This window comes from Tyto alba, unplaced genomic scaffold, assembly GCF_018691265.1.
Source record: "Tyto alba isolate M040663 unplaced genomic scaffold, T.alba_DEE_v4.0 Super-Scaffold_18, whole genome shotgun sequence".
Lineage (NCBI taxonomy): Eukaryota > Metazoa > Chordata > Aves > Strigiformes > Tytonidae > Tyto > Tyto alba.
Genome location: NW_024881280.1, coordinates 8935373 through 8958747, shown reverse-complemented (window position 1 = coordinate 8958747; position 23375 = coordinate 8935373). Strand labels below are relative to the sequence as shown.

Sequence of the window (23375 nt, the reverse complement as noted above, 5' to 3'; positions counted from 1 at the left end):
CATCTTATACCATCTGCAGTTAAGAAAAGTAACATGACCTCTGTGACAGTCTTTTTCCTCAATGTAACAACTACAGTATTAGCGATAAATGGTTCTTTTATAAGATCCTCAGAAAAGGTATCTATCTCATTCCCTGACCCTGTTGCTGTTTTATTTCAAGTCTTACATAGTAATACCTATTGTAAGAGTGTTTTAGGGAACATCAGCTTCTTATTCCAAGGATGGATGTGATCAGTCATTGAAGAGGGAACCAGTTTTGCTTAATAACCCCCATTCCAGGTGTTACTTTTTGAAAAAACTACTATCTTCCTCTAAGTAGCAGCTTACAGCAGACAATGTTGATGAGGCTACTTCACTTTGCAAGATGTAACTAGGGAAGTGCTTCAAGAAAACAACCTGTACCTTACCATAACGCAAGGCCCTGTATAGTCAGAAACCTATTGAGCTTCATACCAAGACTCCACAGTTTATGACATGGAAAGCCAGCAGTGAATAGCTTAAAGGCACAGGTGTGATATAAGTTTTAGCTCCCTCTACTTGATGCCTCAACACCACTTGAAGGATTAGGTTTTTCCTGGAGATGTGCCATACATGAAACATCCACAGAATAGAGCCCCCCAGTTAGCACATTGATCTTTCGCACGAACCAACTCTGACAACTACAAAAGGAATGGTCTATCATCAATAAATATGCACTTACCAATGTTGTGCTGTTTGGGGTTGGAGGTGGTTTTTGTCTTTTTTTTAATTGGAAATATACGTGCTCAGAAATGCTGCTTCTCTCATTTAACATTTGTGTATCATGCTTCTTTTGCTTATTCAGAACTATGGTAGAAGACACAGTAGATCAGAACATGTAAAAATTATGCAGTTAGCATTGCTAACGAAAAAATGCTTTTGGAAGCATTTGAGAAAGTCAAGATTTCTCTTCTGATCACTAGTATATTTAGAAACCTTTCACTTACTCATTATTAGGCTCCTTTGCTACTATGGAGTTTTTACAGCTCTCAAAAATTTTGTAAAGCAAAATGGAGAAAATATCATCCAAAATAATGAATGGTGCTGAGTTAGTCCTGGATTAAGCAAATTTGTTCTAGAACAGACTATTTGTTTCAAGACAAATATCGGGCTGCTAAGCTCATGTTTTAGCTCAGAGCAATATATGACAACTCACTTAGAACACTGCTCTGTACATTTTAGCACTACATAATCTATTGGTAGTTTTATAGCGGGAGTTTCTCAGCTTTCTCATGACTCCAACTCTGTAAGTGACACGATACAACAATTTTATTTCCATGCACAATTACACTTGTAGCTCTTTAGTTTGGGAACTATTGAGGTAAAATGTCACCTTAGTCACTTGGTCTCCACTTCTCTACTGCAGTAAAATATACTTTTTATCCATTTATTTAATCAATGTTTAGATGGTACATTGCTGTTTAAAGTGCAGCAAAGGTGAACTAGCAACTGCAAGGCACTGCGTTGTGTAAACAGCAAATTGTTTTACTCTGTAGCCTTTACAGGGGTAAGTTCCACACGCTGCTGCACAAGCAGCATGTGCTGCAGTTCATACTATAGCTACCCCCATGTTAAGACTCTTAATTCATCTTTTATCAAGGAGTAGGCTAGCTTGAATTTACCAATTATCATCACTGAAGTGTATCCATGGGATGTGTGCTGCATGCTCAGAAAAGTCAAATATGCAGGCTGTCCCTCTATTTTTTTCTAGTTAGTGGTTGAAAGATGCTGTATGAAAAGTGCTTCTGCTGAGTGATTCTCAGATATGCTATTATCTCCGGCAGCTCAAAACTGCTGCAAGTCAACACAAGTCTGTATTTCCCCCCTACCTCCTCTCTGCTAAGAGCATTCTGGGAATCTGATGCTCTATCATCAGAAAAAATACAATTTAAATTGACTCAAATAAAATTGCATTGGCAGTAGGTTAAATCACTAGATTTCACCTACTAGACTAAGTATTTGCTAGGCATGCATTACTGATACTTGACTGGAAGGTTTAAGTTATTTTACTTCGTTCCATTATCATTATGAAATACAGTCCCGTATCAAATCGCAGTCTTTCAGAGATGGACGCATTTCACAGTTTGAAGTTAAGTGACATTGATTATGCAAGGATGAGAACTAGCATGGTAAAAAAAAAATAAATCACAATATTCCTCTTCCCAACCACACCCATTCCTTTGTTCATATTAGGATTTCTGTGAAATAAAAATAGAAGGGAAACTTCCTAGTTGCATAGTAGCAACTACTTTTGCCAAGTTTTTCAAGGACAGGAAACTGACGTTTTTAAGACAAAAGAGTTTTAAAACACATTAAGTTGTAGAAGTACGTGTTTTTGTGCACAATACATCATTTAACAATCAAAAGCAGAAACTGTAAACCTTCATTCTTAATAGTATTCAGAAATACAAAGGTGTACAAGTGTTGATTCCATTCCACAGATAGGGAAATTAAGCATCTACTCTACAGACAACAGTAAGACAACGCAAGAAGCAGACTGTTGTTCATTAACATAAAGGCACCAACTCCCTCATGGATTTGGCTCTTGCTGCATCAGAAAATAGTACTGATATTCTGCTAATACTCAAGCTTAGAATCTCAGAAATTATTTTCTTCTGTGGTATTCATTGCAATATTATTGTTCTGATACACCCATCACAGCATTCTCTCAGCCAACATGCTAATTTGTTGTTAGAGCTCAGGGAAGTCAAGAACATGGACTTATAATGGCAAGGGAGAAAAATATTCCCATGTTTGGAATGTCCAGATGCTACAGAGCAGGTTTGCACTGTTGTAAGGTAACTGCTTTAGTCTTCTGTTCCAGGAGACAATCGTAATTAAATGTTTACTTTGCTTTCACAACCAGCAGCAAATACTCCTTCAGTTACCCTGAAGTTTATAAGAAAGAAAGAAGAAAAAAGCATACAAGTCCCCTATGCCTTCCCATGCAAGTGGTTAGAAATTTATTATGCACTGTTCTTGAAAGTACTTCTTTTCTAGTCATGGTTTTAAGCACATAATCTTAATTTACTAATGGAGTAGGTAATGAGCTTTTAAAATTCATCAGCTTTCCAACAATTAACGGAAGCCAGACAGAAACCACACACATTACTGAAGTATCCACTCCCCTAGAAAATGACTTCACCTTATTCACATAAGACAGTATACCACTGGCATATTTTACACGTAGAGCTTCATCTGTTGGTCAGGTTTGTTTGGATTTTGGGTTTGTCTGGATTTTTTTTTTTGTTCGTTTGTTTTGTTTTGTTTTTTTTTTTTTTTTTCCCATTTAAGTATCAACTTGTCCTTGTGAACTGAGAATACACCAGTAATACTGAGTGTGTTTCTACCAAAAAGAAGACAAAACACTTTACAGTCTTGCATTTCAGCAGATTAGTGTCTACACCTTAGCCCTGGGATTCATTATTAATGGCTTCAGGATACTTGTGAACTGTCCTTTCAAAAACACCTCCCATAATGCTATTAGTTTTAATTATTCCTCCAAGTGATTTTTGCCATCCAACACCAAGTGTCACAGGTTAGTCCAAAGCATCATTTTTACCTTTAAAACAGGCATAATATACTGCTGGATGGAGTTAAAATTAGACAGGTCACTTGGAATTTACTTGCCAAAATTAAAGAAAATCCTGGAAATAAATCTGATTACATTACAGTAAAGCAAAAATGCTTTTCTTCATAGGAAGAGACCTTTACCTCACCCGGTCAGAAACTCTTCTATTCTGCAGCAGAACAGGAATATTTTAGGTACAAGCAACTTGGACATAAAATATTTCCAATTGCCAATCCCAAAGTCTGCAATAATCAACCAGTCAGCAATCTATTTAGAACTAGTTTACTTACAAACAGCATCCATTTCTTAAAAAGGTACTGCTTCCTCCAGATTTGTGACAAGGAAGTTTCATAATAAGCTTCTCTGTTCTCAGATTTAAGAAGCTCCCCCAAAGTCACTGCTGAGAGCAAACTGCACCAGAGCTCAGTCATTATTTTGCACTGGATAAAGGCATGAACCGAACTCCAGTGAGAACCGGCCAAAATTGCATCTGATATAGGATGCAAGGAAGCTTCATGTTCTTCTACTCAGTTTCTTCCAGTCAAGATGCATCATTCAAACACTTAAAAGTTAACTTTCAGAGGAGGGGATTTTCCATCAAATAAATACTTCAGAGAGATTTGTTTTCTCCTACTCACATGCGCATGGGGTTTAGATCACGTACATACACACATAACATTATCAGAACAATGCAGCATGATTTCCTAGTCATGACCTCCAAATCAGTCGATTTACATTAAAATGTTACCTTTACATTAAAGTTCATGTGGTTCGCAAGTGTTTTAAAGCCCTCAACCCACAAGTACTAAGTAGCAGGCCTCTTCAATTCTGTAATCCACAAACTCAACCCCCAAACCCATCATGTGGTTTGAATTGTGAAACTATGGTTAGCCTGCTAAAGACACAACTCAGACAATATTCACCAAGTTCCTATTTTAGTGAAGACACTCAATTGATGAGGTATTTCAAACAGTGCAAAGTGCCCTCTCCAACTTTCCACAACTGTGAAATCATGTTACCCTGCCTGTTCAACTTCAATAAAGGACTGTAATTTGGGTGCAGGAAAAAAAAAAAAAAAAAAAGAGACTAGGAAGGGGAATAAAACATGCGAGAAGATTCTCAAAGCTGTAACACTTTTAGCCCTGAGCAATTTAAAGAAAGTGAAGGCAGATGAGTAGGAAGAAGTTATGTTGGCTGTTTTCTTGGAATCAAGGCCACATTTACATGAAGCAATAAAAAAAAAGAGAAAATTAATCCCTATAGAAAGGGTACTGCTTCATTTTTCCCAGCCCCTCTTATTTCAGAATAGGATAAGTTTCACAGATCCATGAATATGGTGGCTTGCAGCTGGAGAGACCGTGTCATTGAACAATGACAGCAGGCTTCAATTGTCAATTAGTTTTTTGGCTCTGATGTTGGCTTGCTCAATGCGCTCCCTGTTTGTATCAGCCTGAAAGAGAGAAATTGATTGGTCATTTGCAGACTTCATGCAAAACAATTTGGAAATTTAAACTGACATGAACTTCTGAATTGCAAAGTATTATCCTTACAGTAGACAGAAGTTGCTCAACTTCTATAAACTAGAAGTACTTTTTTTCCTCCCTAATGAGCATATGCTGTTAATTTTGGTGGAAACAGAACCTGGAGGAATAGTTTTTAGCCTTCAGTTGACCCTCAAAACATACAGCAGCTTGACTCAGCAGGTCAGGTAGAATATTAACAGAAAAACGGGATAAAAATTCCCTCCTTCCAAATGTTTAGATATCTTAAGGACCTCTACAGAGCAGCTTTCCTGCTATGGACTAGAAGTGATAGTCACAACTACAAGTGACCTATGGGCATAGTCAGAATTACTTTGCTTACTGCAAATCCCTGCTTTTCATCCACACACCCCTCAGTGTCCTAACGTTGTAATAGTATGGTGTCCGTAATACAAGCACTTTATTTTATAATTGTTTTACTATTATAAGGCATCAAGTCAGCCACAGCATCTAGGCTGAACAAGTATCAAAATACAGTTTGACTGCAAGTTATGATAAGGAGTTTCAAAATAATTCCCTGATTATCCAGCCTGCAGTGGGGAATGAGCAGGAGGGGTAATGAGCACAGAACTAGCCTCTGCCCTCACCATGAGTAGCAGAAGTCCTGAGAAACTCTACCTGTGCCAAGTATTTGCCACTTCACACCTTCACACTGCAGTGGGCTGGAGAGAGAACTTTGACAGTTCATGCCCTTCCCTCCTGTTCTTTCCTCACTGTCCTTCCCACCAGGTTTGGCAAGTCTCACGTAACAACTGCAGTCTACCAAAAGTCACCCAGTCAAGCCTATATATTTCCCAGAAGAGTTGAAATTTTTAATTAAAAAAAAAAAAAGCATCAACTCTACTCTGAAGTTAAGCTTAATACTGCTTTTTTTTTTTTTTTCTTTATAATATTGTCCTTTGGATATTTATCTTCAACATTTTGATTTGGTTTCCACACTGTTCACTAGATTTAGAAGCAGCTATCAGCAGGAAAGTAGTAATTTGAATATCCTGAGATAGGTTGCCAGTCTCAGAGGCAGGAATTGCACTGTTTTGTAAAGCAATTCTAACTTGTTTACATCATATTTTAATAGTTAATAAGACTTGATCAGCAAGATATTTTCAGACCACTAAAATGAAAGAGCATCCAGCCAAAACAGGTCCTTAAAACTACCAGAAACCCTACTGCTAAAATCATTAATTCCCACTTGGAGTTTATTTGACCGGGCAATTTTCAGTCCACTTCATAAACTCATTTTAAACTCCAATTAAATTTTCTAGTATTCTTTAAAATGTTTGACTTCTTTTACTTGAAAATCACCTCAGATTCGCAGTTTCAGGGAACAGTGAAAGACAATTAAGGTATCTTCCATAAGACAGTCTTGATTGGCTTTATTAATACCATAGCCCCTAAATTACTAGTCAAAATTGAGATGCTGACATAGGTACAGCCAGCATATACATCAGACTAGCTCTATGTATTTGAGAAAATGCCATTCTTCTTGCTTTTAACCCTACTGGGCATTACAGTGGTATCTTTACCTTCCCATTTTGTCTTACTTCTATAATTTTACAGCAATTGGTGTTCACTTCTTTTTTACAACTTCAATATACGCTATTCATTAAAACTTTCATTTCCTTTCTTAACCAGGATGCCTGTAAAAACTTCTATTCATTCCAGCATGTGGGGATTTCTAAAATATGGCTACCTTCCTCATAAGTTGCTCTCTGAAAGAAAACCCCCAAGACATACTTATATAGGATTCATCTGTTTTAAGAAGTTCATCTTTAAAGCAATAATAATTAAAAATATGTCACTGGCTATGACTGACTTCATGTGCAGATGAGGGCTGACCATATCCCCATGCACCTGCAAAACCTATTATTGCAAAGTCTTCCCAGCCCCAATATTAACCTGTCCACAAGAATTCAGGCAATGAATTACCTGTGTTTTATTTTACATTCCATTATTCTAGTGATCTCTTAGGAAATCCAGAAGAATCTTGCTATTGTTAAAAATAACAATTCCCTACCACATACAGGATTCCCTGGCAAGCAACAGTCCTCTGGCTACACCTTCAGTAAATGTTTGGCCTTTTGATCCAATCAAGTTTAGTTGTTTTCAGAGCAAGCAGTGACCTGTGCTGTATATTTTTAGGTTTCCTGACCCTCTGAAGCACTTGAATTTTCAGCTACATACCCACGCACCAAGATCTATCTCTTGTTCAAACCACTGCAACCTAGAGGATGGTATAATCTTAATGCATATTTACTGAAAATACAGGTAGATGGGACAGTGACCCCATTCCTTGTAACTTCCCAGTTACAACCTCTAACCTGAAGGCAGAGAACACTTTTAACACGTACCTTTACATTTATCCGGTCTATTTGTTTATTCTGGGCATCAATTTCATTGCCCATATCCAAAGCCATGTTTTTCAAATTCCCAAGAATATTTCCTACTTGAGCAAGGTTTTCATCCATTTCATCTTCTCTGGCATCATTTGTTATCCTGTTCAAATAATTAAGACAATGTTTCCAAGACTCAAGAACTTGCTTTTCCCTACGCTAAATTCACTTTAATAGAAATTGTTGTTGCACAGTTATCTAGCAGGCAATGTATGCAGGCCAAGGTATGTTCTTCCCTTTTTAAAACCCCATGTATTCCAAGCAAGCAGCCCACCAGAAAAAGTGCTAAGCTAGCCACTATTACAAAAATAGCCTTAGAATTTAAAATAACAGCTACCAGAGGAAGTTTAAGACATGAATTTGTCTCAAATATGCTTTATGACCAGTAAGAGTCCTTGATATTTTTAACAGTCCCCTCAATAACTGAGCACTAAGCTCTACAGTCCCCACCTCCAGAAACAGACTGGTAATACCAGCACTAGGAAAAAAACTGAAGTGTAAGATGAGCACTACAATACTGAAACTGTAGGTGTCTGCCTTCTCTTCTCCAAACAGTAACGGAGAACTATTTAGCAACTTCACCAAAAACACATCTGAAAGAAGCTGACAACTGGTAACTTAGCACGTGAGACTGAGAAATATGAAGCAGCAAACCTGGTAATATATCTGCCACTTGGTCCTCCAGAAGTCTGAGGCTGCTGCTGATTTAAGCTTCTTGGTTGCATGGAAATCACGTGATCTGCCGAGTTCTCCGTTCCATCTCCCCAGGTTGCTCTGTATGCCTTGCTAGCCTCAAAGTTCTTCGTCCTACTCCATAAAAATAAGAAATCTGAACTGCTGCATCAGAAATATGGCTTCCTGACTGAAGTTAAGTATTAATCTAGGATTTTCAAACATTTGTCTAGCACCTGAGATTAGATTTTATATATACAAAGCTTTGTCTATACAATAAAATTTCTTATATTGGGATAGTACAAACATGACTGAGTTACTCTAGGGGCAGTGACTAATTTGGTTTTAATATTTAATACAAGCACAGTAATTTCCTTAAGGTAATATAATTTACCAGAAGGGAAGCTTATGACAGTAACAGGAAAGGTTACATTGTTACAAGATACAAGTTGCATTTACAACAGGAGTTATTCTAGAATCAGGATGAGTTACTTTTCAGGGAAGAAATGGGAAGGAAGGAAAACATTTCCTCAAATACAAACAGCTACACTATCCAATAAAACCATTAATCTTTACTGTTTTTTGTCAAACATTTTCTGTTGCCCCACCTTTCTTTTTTAAAATGTTTCTCAGGTTAATTTTGATTATGAAATAACAGTAATCATGTTTAAATAACTCCTTCATTCTGCAATTCAATTGTACTAATTCCATTAAAGTGACAAACTAATTTACCATTTAACTTCTACTACATGATTCAGAAGAGGAAAAAATAAGTAAAGCATACGGACATGAAACAATCTCACAAATCACAGACCCATAAAAACAAGAGGGGACTATAACAGAAAAATAACTAATCTAAATTGGGGTCAGTTTTCATGAATCCTAAAGAACGTATTTGAGGAGAATATTCTCATGTTCACCTTATTCGCTGGCATTTTCAGATTTGAGCTAGATAATCCCGACAGCACTCCTACTCTTCTGCTTCTTTATAAATCTGAAGGGGAATCTGTAGTGTCTTTCAGTATATCCAACTTTACAATTACAGGTAATCAATTTCTATGTCTATAGTGCCTTGCAGGATCTCAGATGTTGCACTTTTGAGGAGGTGTGAAATTAACTGTAATGAAGTATTCCTCATTCTTCTGGCATTTATGTAATTGAAATGGGAAATGGCATTTCATAGGTCAGACCCTCTGAGAAGTCGCCTACTATGACTACATCAAGAGGCAGAAATGGAATAATTTCTGAGTTCACAACAGAACTGTTGCACCCAGCAGAACTCTAAAGAAACCTAACCTATTCAATTCTAGGTCTTTGTGCATACAAACAGGTTAAAAACATCTTTATGTTTACTGCAACTAGATTAAGCATGATATTTCATTCTCATTCATGCTAAAGGCAAAACAGCAGGGAAGATCTGTAAGCTTTGCTTCTGAATTAGCCAAGTCTTAGGTGCCAGAGGTAACTGTGATGAACTTACTGCACACAAAAACAAGTGGCCTGAAAGCTACCTACACATCTGAAGCAGACAGATAGAAACAGATTTATTGCTCAAACTAAGCACAGTTAAGAACAAAGTTTCTCAGCACCTGTGTTTTGTTTTTTTTTAAGAGCTGTTTTTCAAATTACTATACATTCACTTTTCTCAAGTTCCATTTCTGTACGAGTAAGGGAATTTATACTACCTGTCAAACCAGTAACAGCTCAAACAAACAGTTCAACATTTCCACAGCTAATACACTTGATAGCAATTGACATTTTCTATTCACATAAGTCTTACAATACATCACAGTCACAAGGAGGCCTGCATGCAGACATCAAGCACATGCAAGCACAAATCCAATAGAAACATCACTTCAGACAGCTGGTTAAATGTACATCTGCACTAATAAGACTGACCTTGTCCTAAAAATCCGCTTTCACCAGTTAAGTGAATACAGCTTCTTATCTTAGTCTTCATTTTTAGAAAGCAAGCGTCAGTGTTAGGAGAGAATGAAGAAAGAATAGTAAAGACCAGCAAATGGTTAAATTGTTATTAGAACATAGATTATTAGTGTACTGACAGTACTCTGTGTTTTCACAAAACTTCTATAAATAATCTAAACCTAGGAGAAAGGAGAAAAATCAATATTTAATTCTGCAAGTATTCTGATGTAACTATGCACAAAATGAAAAGCTTTGGAAATAACTGGTTGACAAATAACTCTGACATTGACAGAAAAACTGATGTGCCATTGGATATTTGAAAGGCATTCACAGTTTCTACTTCTTCATTGCCCTCTGCTTATCTAGTAAATTTTTCTGCACATTACTGCCCATTTTGGTACACAGCTCATTACTTTTTATTGTTATCTGGGTATTTGGAGTGCCATAAGAATTGGTAAATTCTGAGCTTGCTCAGTGTCAGTAAGCTGCTTAGCTTCAGCGAACAAAGACTGAGTGTGTCAAAATACTCAAGAGTTCATCAGCTTGACAACACTAATATAAAGCCATAATCATAAAGACTCTATCCAGAGGGCAGCACAGAACTATCTGCCTTTTTAAGGTACTAGAGCTTTAAGACCATCAGCCTTAGAAGCCACATTAATATCTGTCCTAACCAACCCTCCAAGTATTATTCTGTTGGATAAGCAGACTTCACTACTCCAAGGAAATTTCACCTAAATTTCTGCTACCTCTCAGTTGAATGATGAGATTTGTGTTTTTTTGCTCATGCTAAAGAGCTAAAAATGAACAAACACACACACACTGTTCACTTCAGTGGTCACACTCTTAAAATAACTTATTTTTCCTTCACTTGGAAGAACTATAATCACATCCAATTCATACAAATCAATTTGATAATGTGCTGCTTTAATGAAAAAGCTAGCACACCTCCAAATAAATAAATAGTGTTTTCCTTATAATACTGATTTCTGATCATTGTTTAGGCTACTTAGAAGTACAAATCAAGCACCATACAAAATATCAGGTTGCTCTTAACTGGCTTGGATATGGTAGCCATAACACTCATGTTACAAAGAGACTGTGAAGCACATCTGCAAGAATTTATGTAATCACTAGCGAAATATTAAAGTTTTGACACCAAACTCTGTTCTCCTACACTATTCTTCCCTAATGCATGAATATTTTTTAAGTGCCTAGAGAACTAGTATTACTTTCATCCTCCACAAAGGAGGTTTTCTTGCTTTTTAAGTTAATACAAAACTACTTTTGTGAAAAAAATATTTTTTAATCAAGTTTCTAACAGACAGGCACTTATCTATAGCTATTCGCAGTCCAGTCTGGTCTTGTGTATGGACTTTGGTAACATTCTACTAAATACAAGCTTTAAGGAGATTAGGGCGCAATTGTGTGTGATGTTATACAGCAGCTATACGTACACTGAAAGGGGCACAATGTATGGTTAGGTGCAAGCAAGTTTTAGCTACTCTCATACAATTTCAAAAGGATGCACCACTACAAACCAAACCAGTCGACTTCCTTTGAGATTCAGCATTTTTTAATTAGCTCTTTTATGAGAGATCATCTCCCAGTAGAGTAGTTATTGGGAATATTCTAGAACTTCAGACCCAAGTATCAATTTAACTGACCTGTTACAAGGACAGACACAGAGACCGCAACATTTGTTGAGCTCTGTCAGAGTCTTCTCAGCTTCTCTCATATCCTTATTTATCTGGTCCATGCCTTCTTCTATGCGATTTAGTTGTTCTAGGAGAGAAACAAGTGACCTGAATAAACATGGATCAGTGAAAGGTGGGGGTAGGATATTAACATTTCTTTCAAGCAGGAACTTAAAAGTTTCATTTCTATCTTTACACCAAGACTAATGCCTTTTTTCTTTACTGCCTTCTGGGATTTTAAATTTCTTTTTTTTTTTTTATTAAGAAAGGTTAAGTGATAAGTTTTGTTTACTACATTTAAAATATTTTCCCTATCCTTAGGGCAGCACTGCAGTTGCTGCTTTTAGAATAAATGTGGACAGTTACATACATGCTGTGGTAGAAAGCAAGGGCTTCTGTAGCAGAGCTGTATTACGTTGTAAACAACATGGTCTCAACTACTCTAAAACCTCTTTTAAGTACTACAAACACATGGGATTAACAGATTATTAAATCTTATTTTCACATATGTAGTCTTTGATTAACCTTTAGTTTCAGCAACAACTCTTGAATGATAATCCTTTTCCTTACAGACATAAAATGAATTTTTAGTGTTAGAGTGGAAAAAAAAAAAGAACTCACCTCCCTGTTCATCCAGCATGGTGATAGTTTTGATGCCAACATCCTGCGACTACAAAAAGAAATTTATTTGCAGATATAAAACCAGAATCACAAGGTCTCTATGGTGAATTTAATAAGCCAGCCAAGTTCATAACAAAACACTGTGCTAGGAAGAACTTATGTAGTAAAGCTGGGCTAAGTTTCAAATTAGGTCCTGTGTCACGCTGATAATTATCTAACCTGTTACACTACCTCAGTCAGTTGATTTTGTGAGGTGGTTTTTTTTTTTTACTTTACAACAAGGTGATAAAGTTTACTGCAAGACTCAGATTGAATGATGACAATGCCAAGCTAATAAAAGGAAACCTAACTGTGCCTTGTTTTGAAAAGCAGCTTTTAGTTAATTCTTTCTCCTTACACCCTTCAATAGGGCTGACAAGGCCTTTAGTCTTGGAAGCTAGAATAAAAGAAAGCAAAACACATCCTGCAAAACCATTACTGAGAATTCAGCAGATCTCAGGAAGCAAATAGCCCATCACTAGTTTTAGAACCAAATAAAAGAAATCAGCAGTGAGGAATATACCACAACATAGCTCTTTGCTGGCTCAAAGTCTTGAATCTAGCATGCAAGTTGCACTCATGATTTACTGTAAACTGCCAGCACAGAACTGTCTATGGTAGTAGTTATTTTCACTTCTATGAACCACCGAACTATGATACCAGGAGAAATCATGTCACCTCATTAAATGTTCTTAATGTTTGTGTTTGAGAGGTATTCATTAGGCTATAATGATTCGAATGCCTCAATAATAACAGCAGCATCTTCAGTTCCACAGCAGCCTGCTACTATATGGGCAGTGAGTACAGGCTCTGAAGCAGTAGAAACTAAACACTTCAGGGTCCTTATTTATTGGATTATTTTTTTAGTGTTCTCATACTGACAATACATTGTCTCAAGTCTTCAGCACTAGAAGTCTGGGCATTAGCTTTGAAAGGCATTACTGCTTAGTCTACTGAATTCCCATTTCTCTTCAGCATATCCAAGTACCAGAAAAATTGTCTTGCTGAACCAGTTAAGCTTTAAGTCTACCAGATCTGACTATCAGCCATCTGATCTTATCTTACTCCCTACCAACAGGATGCTCTATATTTTTTGAAATAACAGAAGTAAGCTTTCAGTCATTTTTACAATGGGGTATCCAAGCCATAACAGTGTAGAGGAACAGATGCCTCACACAATGTCATCTAGATAAACCTGAAACACGGATTTGTTCCAAGTCACGTACAAGGGTGTTAAGAGTTTCATCATCATACTTAACTATCTTTAAAGTTAAAACTGATGTACAGATCGTAAGGTATGTAGAACTACTTTTGTTTAGAACCAAAAGCAGCCCTACCCTCTACTACCCCACCCAACTGAGCTCTACCCTCCTCCTCAAAGCAAGACATTTTCACACTGTCCACCAGCAAAGTGAGCTAAAAGACAAATGAAAGATTTTATGAGAAGTGATGAAGCAGCTAAAGCCATAACTGATCATCACAGAAGACTTTTTATAACTGTTCTGTAGCATTCGGAGATTAGGCTATTTTGCTTAAGAGGAGAACAGGTAAAAAGGACGCCGATCCTTCTGTGATCTGAGTTTACATAATGGAACGACAATATTTTTCACAACTCTACTACTGAATTAAAACAGCAACCTCTAATAATGAAGTGTGTCTCAAAAAAAAAAACTTTGAGGAAGACAAAAAAAGTGATTAAGGTCACTTTGTGATAGTTAACATGATGTTTCTTAAATTAAAAAACAACCAGGGAATTTTAAAGCTTTTCCTTACCTCAATGGCCAAGCCAAGAATCCTCCTTGTGCTTTCCAAAGACTAGAAAAAGAATTTTAAAATGAGTATGCTAACAGTAAGTATACATCAGTGTCTGAAAGTCATCTTTACCAGTTCATTACAGTAAGGCAACTAGTATACAAAAATTCATCAGCCTGTCTATATGTAATACACACAACAGTCATAGTGGCAGCATACTAGAGTTTTTTCAATAGCTAGTGAACCCTTGATTTTTAGTAGTTGCTGGTACATTGCTTATCCCATTGGAAAGTCATTATAAAAGAAAAAAATGTTCAAATGAATTTTAGTTAAATAAAAAGTCATGAAGTATCAACATGACTAAGAACAGTGTAGGTACCCAGCCTACACTGTCTCAATAATCATGACTGGGTGATCAGTACTCAGTCAAATAGGTGGCTTTACAATTCAGAAGTTTCAATTCATTCTTACTTTTAGGGGTAGTCTTCACTCCAGTATCTACCAAGTAAAGTGAGAGTTTGAAACATCCAGCTATACCCTTGCAGAATCCCTACCCTAGACTGACTTTATTTTTTAAAGATATTGTAATCTTGGCAGATAAATATTGCAAACCCAGATGGCTTCCTATATTTACCTCATCAGTGACCTGGTTGGCCCTCAGCTGAATTTCTTCATGAGATAGTTCAGCCATGATGAAGAACTATTACTTGCAAGTAATCACGTTAAAGATAATCTTCCCCCCCTGTAATAAGAGATACCAGTCAAGCATCAGAATTATCCTTTTATCAGTATTTTGAGTTGAAACTAGAAGACAGGTCAAAGAATTAAAGCCTAAACATATCATTCTGCTTAATATACCTGGTTAGGACTACAAAGCACTAAAATAATTATTCAGCTAGTATCACATAACTAAGGAGTTAAGATAAATGCAGGAACAATCAGTACATGAAATAGTTTCCTTTCCAAGACTTGGCTTCCTAAACATTTTTTGAGAATTCTACCCATTGTTAGTCTAAGGTAAAAATCAGGAAGTGAAGTCTTAAAATAAAAAGCTTCTCCATATTGGAAAAGCACATTGATTTCCCCAGTAATTCAGAAAGAAATTAAGGCATTTAAATTCCTAGCATAAACTTCAAGTGCTCTTCCCCTTTGAGGGTATTCAACAGACCATCAGAAGAAGGGGAAACACTTTCACAGATCAAGCACCAGCTAAAATTATTCCAGTAGCATAATAGTCATTCTTATGGTATCATGCATCCCTCAAATGCAAGAGATTCTTCAAGTTTTTAATGGTATGTTTGCAGCTCTAGTAAAGGTTCCTTTCTCATAATAAAGACAGGATCAACATTTTCATATCCGAAGTTCCAACACACCATAATTTAACTTCTGCTATAAACAGGAGATATATTTTTGACTGAAGAAGCAAGAGAAAAAAGCAAGCCCATCAATAAATGTATTCTTATCAGATCCAAGTTTTTCAGAGATAAGAATCTTGTTGGAAGAGCAGTAATAAAGCCAGCACTCCTAGCAGTGGTGAAACAGAGCTCCCAGGCTATACAAGAATTTAATGAGACAAGTTGAGCAATAAGAGGACTTTTAAATATGAATTCTCCCCTTTAGATTAATCCTTGCTCTTTCATGTGAGTAGCTTCCAATTAAGTTCACATTATCCACTGAGATTCCTCCAAACATCCTGCTTGACTAACAGAACTATGTCTCATTTTTCCCTACAAGATCTTTGTTTTGGAAGACATAACATTAGTAACTGCTCCCTGAACAGACACCGTTCCCAGCTCTTTGCAGGAAGCACGCGTACCTCTGACGGTGAACCCAAATCAAGACACCTAATCCCTTACAGTTTAAGTACTTTACCATTAGAGAACACCTCAGCAGGTCTGGTTTTTAGCACCTAACATACCTCCTCAGCCTAAGACTAAGGCTCTAAGAGGTTTTTCTAAGTGGCTGTCAACACAAGTTATTCTTTGCCATCAGTAAAAAGTCAGACATTCTCACACAAGGCCTCTAACAGCTCAGCTTGCAGTAGTCCTATTTCACTATACAATCAGTGACTTTTTCTTCATGGGTTTAAGCTCGTTTCATGAAGTTTAATTAAGGCAGCTCAGTCCCATCTTTCAATTTGGGAAGCCCTTCAAGCTCGTTTGCACAGCTAAGGACTGGTAAAGCAGGGACAGGGAAGGACGGACCCATTTTCACTGAATTAGATTAAGCACAGGAAAATGAGATCAACAGGTTCTTTGGGTGAAGATCTCACATCTACTTGATATTCAGAAACAGGATGAAGTTTCAATTCACAGCTGCACCAAACAAGCAATATCTGGATTACTGTAATTGTTGCAGACTTGGCCAGCCTTTCCCTACTTTGGGTGCCACACACTCAGGTACTTCTGCAACTTGGAGCCATAAAACACATCTCACCTTGGACAGCAAAAGGGATGTCATATCCCTACCCTGTGAACACAGCAGCTTCCCAATAAGCCCCCTGTAATTGAAGAACAGGGCCAGAAATGTCCCTGTCTTCCCAGAGTGACCCGGAGATTTATTTTTCAGCAGCCCCGGTGTCCTACTACCTTTCGCAGCCGTGGGTTCAGGCAGCCCAGGAGTTTGCACACCAGCATAAGCACACAGCAGGCCCTGTGACACCACCCTAGCTCAGAGGCTGGATTTGAGTTAGCCAAGAGCCATACCACAGCCAACACTACACAATACAGTAACAGTTTCTTTGCCTTTGAGGCAAAGGCATGACAATAACATTCTCAAACATGCATAAGAAGAATTGGTTTATCAAGTAAGCCTTTAATGGGTAATAAGACTCTTATCTTTGAACAGATGTTTGTAAATACATTACACTACCTTCATACCAAAAACGCAAAAAAAAATCTGAAGAATGTATACTTTATCAGACCAGATACTGAGTTCTGTGTTTTATTCAAGACTGCCAGAATATTATCCTGTGCTACTAGAACCAGAAGTTCACAGAGAAGCCACTGAAAAACAAAACAGCAGTAAGGCTGCAAAAGGCAAAGGAAGGAGACAACAGTCAACACTTCCAACTCCCAAGCTAGTAAATCTTGATGCTACAGTTTGGAAGGTAACACTTCAGCTGACATATAAGCTTTGAGCTCCCCCATCTTGCTCAGTTTCCTGAACAACTCTGCTACCAGACAGCAAGAAACTCTATTGGAACCCACAGCATTCCTCCCACTTTCCCCCTCAATTGATGGTATTTGGTCTTGAAACTGTTTATGAATTGACCTAACACTGAATAAATCAGTAATTGAGAAGAAACCAAACATTTCCAAAAAAGCCTGTTTCCAAAGATGGAGATGCACTCTTGATAGCTACATGTAACTGGAACAGCATGAACATAGCAGGTGCCTTTATTGTAAGATATCTCTACAGGATGAGTTAAAACACTCAAGATGAGGCCATTTGTACTGAAGTAACAGCTGAGCTATTCCAGTAGAACACTGTGTACATACATAAAAAAGGATACTCATTCCCCTACCTTCCTGCCTAGGAATCATAAAGCATCCACTGAGGCAACCAGCTCTTAAGTTAATAGTGTAGGACAAAATGGTTTTACAGCCAAGACAAAGATTCCCCAATAAAGACAAAATATTCAGGGAGAAAATACCTGATATGGTTAAAGTGGTCCTGGTATTATTGTTATAATGTAAGATTTGACAAGGCAAGCATTTATTTTAATATCAATGTTCAGTGCTTATTTTCTCTGCTTTCTCTCTCCTACCATTTTTAAAATCCTAGCCACAGAGTAAACAAAGAAAAAAAGACAGCCTACAAAGAGACTTCATAATTATACTACAATGACATTCTGCTGGTTTAGTTTTTTCTCTCTAGAGTGGTAAGTTTTAAGCAAGAAACTAATGTGCCTAAATAAAGTAGAACTCCTTTAAAAAAAGGATGTAACATCAGCTGTATTTACTGTTTGATAACAAAAAGTACTCTTGACTATTTACTCAGCTACCAGACCGCAAGGAATAAACACATTTCAGTGTCCCCCTCTACCCATTGCATAGGAAAACCCAGCACCTACAGGCAAAGCAGAACTAAGCTTGCTAAATAAACACAGTTTATTGAAGTAGCGGGCCTCATGAAACTTTTCTACCAGGAAACTTAGAAAACTACAACACAATCATCATAACTATTGCTGCCTTATGAAAAGGAAGAATCATTGAGAAACAAGAACAGCAAGGAAACAAATGCAGGTCCTGAAAATCATAAGAATCTGTCTTCTCTGCCATGTTTTATTTTGAAGATTGTGGGGGCAGAAAAAGTTCTTTGAAACTTCAATTCTGACAAGATGTAATCTCTTCACATGACTATTCATATTGTGCTAAAACACCCTATAAACTCACTATTATGATGCACATTAGAATTAGGATATTATGGGCCAAGCCAGGTGAGGATGGATTAGACATAAGTTACCTCTTTCCCCTGGACAAGAGGAGCAATGAGGTAAGGGAAATAAATTTATGTCTCCACAGACTTTTTTCCACTTATTATGCATTTAGTCATGGCTCCAAAGCCCCTGAAAAACCTGCACTTCACTCTCCTGCGTGAGGCTGTTAGGTTGGAGAAGGCTGAGGAAAAGACAAAAAAAGTGATTTTACAAAACTGTTTAAAACCTTAAGGTATTTCCTGCAACAGAATGAGGGACATAACAGGCTCTTTTGGGCTGATTTTAGCATTGGTGCCAGACCCATTCAAAGCACCAGTGGCTCAGAGATTTTAATTTGGTTAATCAACACACACATATAGCAGCTGAAGCTTTTTAGTAGATTCTTTGTCTAACTTCAAAAAACTGGAAGGTGACACAGATTGGTGTGAGCTATGGCCATGTCTATATTAGCAGTAGGATGACCCTGTGAGACTATAGTGCAAGTATTCACTTAGGGGAAGTGCTGCTCACATTACCAAATCTCAGGTGGATCAGTCATGAGTATTTAATCAGCCTTCTGCCCCAATCTCAGCTACTGAATTGAGAGCTAACACCTGCCAAGCCATAACTTCCATAAGATTGAGTGCAATAGGAGCAAATTCAATCAGTAATACCCACAGTGGCCTACTGTCTGCATGTCTACGTCTCCAAGTTTAAATTATCTGCTTGTGATCAGAAAACTAAGTCTTATTTTCTCCAACAGCAGCTCTCTGACTAGGATTCCCTGACAACGGGGACAGTAAAAACCTTCAGGGAAAAAAAGATGACATTTGAATGGAGAGAGCCCCCTGATCAAAGTACTATTTTAAGCAGCCAGAAACAACATAATCATCTTTGCCATCCTCCTTCCCAGAGCACAGAGTAAAAAAAAAATGAACATGAAATCTTTCTTGGTTGTCTCTGTCATCAGTCGAAGATACTCCTCTGCACCACTGAAGATTTTTCTTACATGTGTTTTCTTTTTCATTCAGAATTATTTGTAAACTGGATGCCAGCTATTTGTGCCAGCACTCAGTTTCCAATGTAAACAAGTTTCAAAAGCCATTGTAACTGTGGGGTTGCATAGTCTTTTCATGGGTTTTTCAATCCCAGTAATCTTCTGAGGCTTATAAAACACTTCCAAGGCAATGAAATCTACAGTAGGCCATTTACATGCCGTTTGAACATGGTTTTCTTCAGCATTAGCCGAGAAGCAATTCTAAGGCTTATTAGCCCTACAAAAAAAAGAAAATTTACTTGTTTTATGATATTCATGGCATATTCAGGCTGTGCTATCCTAAGCACTCAAAACCCATATGAATTTTTTGTCTTACTGATCTTTGTGAATTTAAACCAACTGCAGGGTACTACAAGGCCTAAACAAGTGCTTGCTCAACTGCAATTACACAGTCTACATCTGGAAAGGGGTGTGGGCAGGGACAGGCTGTCAAAAGTGACAAGTCTTCTTAAACCAGGAAGGTCTACTTGCACCAGATCAATAAATTGTTCTGATTGCTTACACTTTCACAAACCCACCTTGAATAATCGTAAGATTTTTGTCCTGCATCTCTGGCTGACATGCAGCAGTTTCATGCCTCTAACAGACTGAATGACTTCCAGTAATTTGTCATATATCCATCACATCTGCTAAATATCATAAATTAATTCCTTACCATCTGAGGGTCCTCCATTTGAACCTAGCCCCTTCTCTATCAAGTTATGCTTCTAATGAATATCACAAACTTTTCTTCCTCCTTCAATGATAACTTTAAACTGGAAGATAAGCACAAACATTTCCTTTTTTTCTGCTAAAGATATTTTGATAACATCAATAACACACAGCAGGCTGGTTCCATAAATGCAAAATAAGTAATTTTCTTAGGAGTATGAAATGAAGTGAAAGAAGAATAAACCAGCGTAATACTTTTGGCCGTGGAAGAAAACAGTTGTGAGACCTGGAAGTTGGTATACGATTCTCTTTTTAATGCAAAAAATGTAAATCTTAAGTTTGCCTTCTAGAATAATTTATTTCTCTCTCTCAGAAGAGCTATTTCCAAGCTGTGAATAAAAACCACACAACTCCTACCAAGTGTTCTAGCAAGACTCCATGCTTAGGTCCTCATATTGTTTTCCTCTTCAAAATCCAGTGAAAGTTTTTGGCAGTCTAGTACTAAATGTAGCAGAGTTCAGTAGAAAACTTTCCTGTATGTATGTCCAAGGTACTCATTCTTATAAAGTCATGATACAAAAGAATCCTGCCCTTCTTCTTTCCAAATAACTATATTTGACTACCTCTCCATTTCTGATAAATCAGGAAGTAATACATGTATTTCATCCTTTTAATATAATCCACTAGTAAGTATAATAAAGTATTAAACCTTACAATCCTACAATCACCTGTTCACGAGTTTTTTCCTTGGACATTACATATACATACCAGCAAAGAAATTTTAAATAGCTACTAACCAGTACACCTAGAAGTACGATTGAGAAATGCAGCCTATGCATCCTTGTCGGTAATCTTACCACAAGGGTAGGAACTAGGAGATGACATAACCCTGCTGTTGCAGCATCTGACTGAAGGCCAGTATCTCACAAGCTATACTTTTAGCCATCAGCAAATCGGTACAGCCTCAGGTGATTATGGATGCTCTCTCATTCCCTTCAGTACCAGAGTGAACTGTTGCCTTTCGCAAAAGATGGAAAAATTAATGAAACTATATTCTTAGAAAAACGTGAACATTAATTATAAATACCGGTGCATTCTTGCAAAGATTAAAATTCAACAGTTTACAAATTAGAAGGCTTTATATTGAGGGTTTGTTTTTTTTTATTCCTTCAAATTTCTCATATCACTAATGTATAAAAAGTTGTTTAAAAACCCTTCCTTAGCACAAACAGTTACCCTACTTCTTAGTTAGCTAAAATTCAGCCCAGCTAATGCAGAGTGGTGTAAGGTACCAGTACCAGAATATACTCCTCCATATGATTATGCCTACAAGATAAATGAATAAAGCATCTGTGACCTTAGGGGAAGAGGCCAGGGCCCAAGAACAGGGCACTACTCCGCACGCTTCCTGCTTTCTCTTATCAGTTTCCTGAACACACTGCACAGAGGCGATAACACAAAGAATAGGTGCTAGCAACGCCACCTCCTCTGTGCAGTGTGTTTTGTTATATACTCGTCTCAACAATTCATTTTTATCCCTGGATAAAAGCCTCGTGATACCTATTCCAAATTAGTTAGTAGCCGACACAAATTAACAGTCAACCCTACAGCCACATACAGACAGTAACAGATCCCATTTCTTCAAATTGCACAAACTCTGCAATATAGCAAGCTACTTCAACAGCTGTAGAGCAGGGGAGGTCAGGCATATAGACTGCTTACTAGACTGTCAGTAAGCAATTAATTGCTCATGTCTGTGAATCAAGCAATTGACATCACTGGCTTCTCTTCACTAAACACCTTCCTACCCAGCTGTTGTCTCCAACACGGATTCAGGTGTGGTTATGAGGGAGAAGTAAAGCAACACCCAGATGCTTAGTTCTGAACACTGAGCATCTGCTGCCCACGTGAGTGAAAAAGAGGAAGGTAAAGAGCTGAAGGAGTTGCATAAATAAATTTCCAAAGTTTCTGTAACTCCTTTACTTCAGTTGTCAAATCCTATGCGTTCATTTGATAGCTTGTGTTGCGTGAAGCAAAAATGAAAGTGAAAAAGTGAAAAAGAAAAAGTGAAAAATAAAGCTAACACTTTATTAGCTTCCCAGAAATGCCGAGGGCAGCAAGACGTACAATTAAGAGAAGCACAAAAGCACGGGTTACTTTTGACGCTTACTGCTTACTCCGTACCACAACGTCATCTCGCCGATTAGTCTGAAGGCAGCAGAACAAGCTGAAGCAAGAGGAGAGCTTTCTCCTGTCGCCGCCAGCAGCTCCATCCCAGCGCCCTCCCCAGGGGAGGCAGAACCCGCCCGGAAGCGGCGCTGACGCCCCTCGCCGGGCCGGGCGAGGCCTCCCCGCACCCGAGGGGACAGGCCGGGGCCGCGGCGGGGGCTCGGAGCGCCCTCCCGGGCCGCCCGGACTCGCAGCGGGCCGAGTCCCGGCCGCCCCGTTCCTCCCCGCAGACCCGCGGCCCCCGCTGGGCCCGCGCGCCCGGGCGCGTCCGACCGAAGCTACCGCCACCGCCCCGAGCGTTCCGCGGCAGGGCGACGGCCACAGCCCGGGCCCGCCCTCCGGCTGCCCCGCCCGGAGCGCGGTGAGCCCGCCATCGCCAGGTCCCCGTCTACTTACCGGCGCCGCCGCCGCTCCGTCGCGCCGCGACACGCCGCCCCTTTAAGAGCCCCTGTCCCGCCCGCCGCCGGCGCCGCGCGCGGACCCGCGGGGCGCGTCACGGCCCACGCCCCGGAAGCGGGAGCCGGCACCGCCTGTCGGGGGCGGTGCCGCGCGCCACTCCCAACATGGCGGGAAAATAAATAAAGGGAAAAAAAAAAAAAAAAAAAAAAAAGGGAGGGCGGCGGGAACAGCGGGGTTTGACGTCGGCTGCAGCCGGTGTGCGCCCGACTCCATCCTTGCCCGGGCTGCCGCCGGCGGATCCCGTTCCCGGGGAACGGCTCCCGGTCCCTCTTGCAAGGACGCCGCCTGCGGCCTCGGAGCGGGGGCTCCGCTTCCCTTCCCTCCCCCTCGGA

General features: G+C 38.8%; 1 protein-coding gene across 2 annotated transcripts; it reads right to left on the bottom strand.

Annotated features, from left to right (window-relative positions):
• Nucleotides 1-3303: 3303 nt before the first annotated feature.
• On the bottom strand, nucleotides 3304-23066 carry SNAP23 (synaptosome associated protein 23). Of its 2 annotated transcripts, none has more exons than XM_032990053.2 (8): nucleotides 22981-23066; nucleotides 14862-14969; nucleotides 14249-14290; nucleotides 12437-12485; nucleotides 11786-11903; nucleotides 8175-8327; nucleotides 7479-7623; nucleotides 3304-5039 (listed from the first exon to the last, which is right to left on the bottom strand). In XM_032990053.2, exons 2-8 carry the CDS (start codon nucleotides 14916-14918, stop codon nucleotides 4974-4976), a joined length of 630 nt encoding a protein of 209 aa, XP_032845944.1. In that variant the 5' UTR covers nucleotides 14919-14969; nucleotides 22981-23066; the 3' UTR covers nucleotides 3304-4973. The 2 variants fall into 2 exon arrangements, with proteins under 2 accessions (XP_032845944.1, XP_032845945.1); XM_032990054.2 differs by lacking the exon at nucleotides 22981-23066 and adding an exon at nucleotides 22540-22645.
• Between the last annotated feature and the right edge of the window lie 309 nt (nucleotides 23067-23375).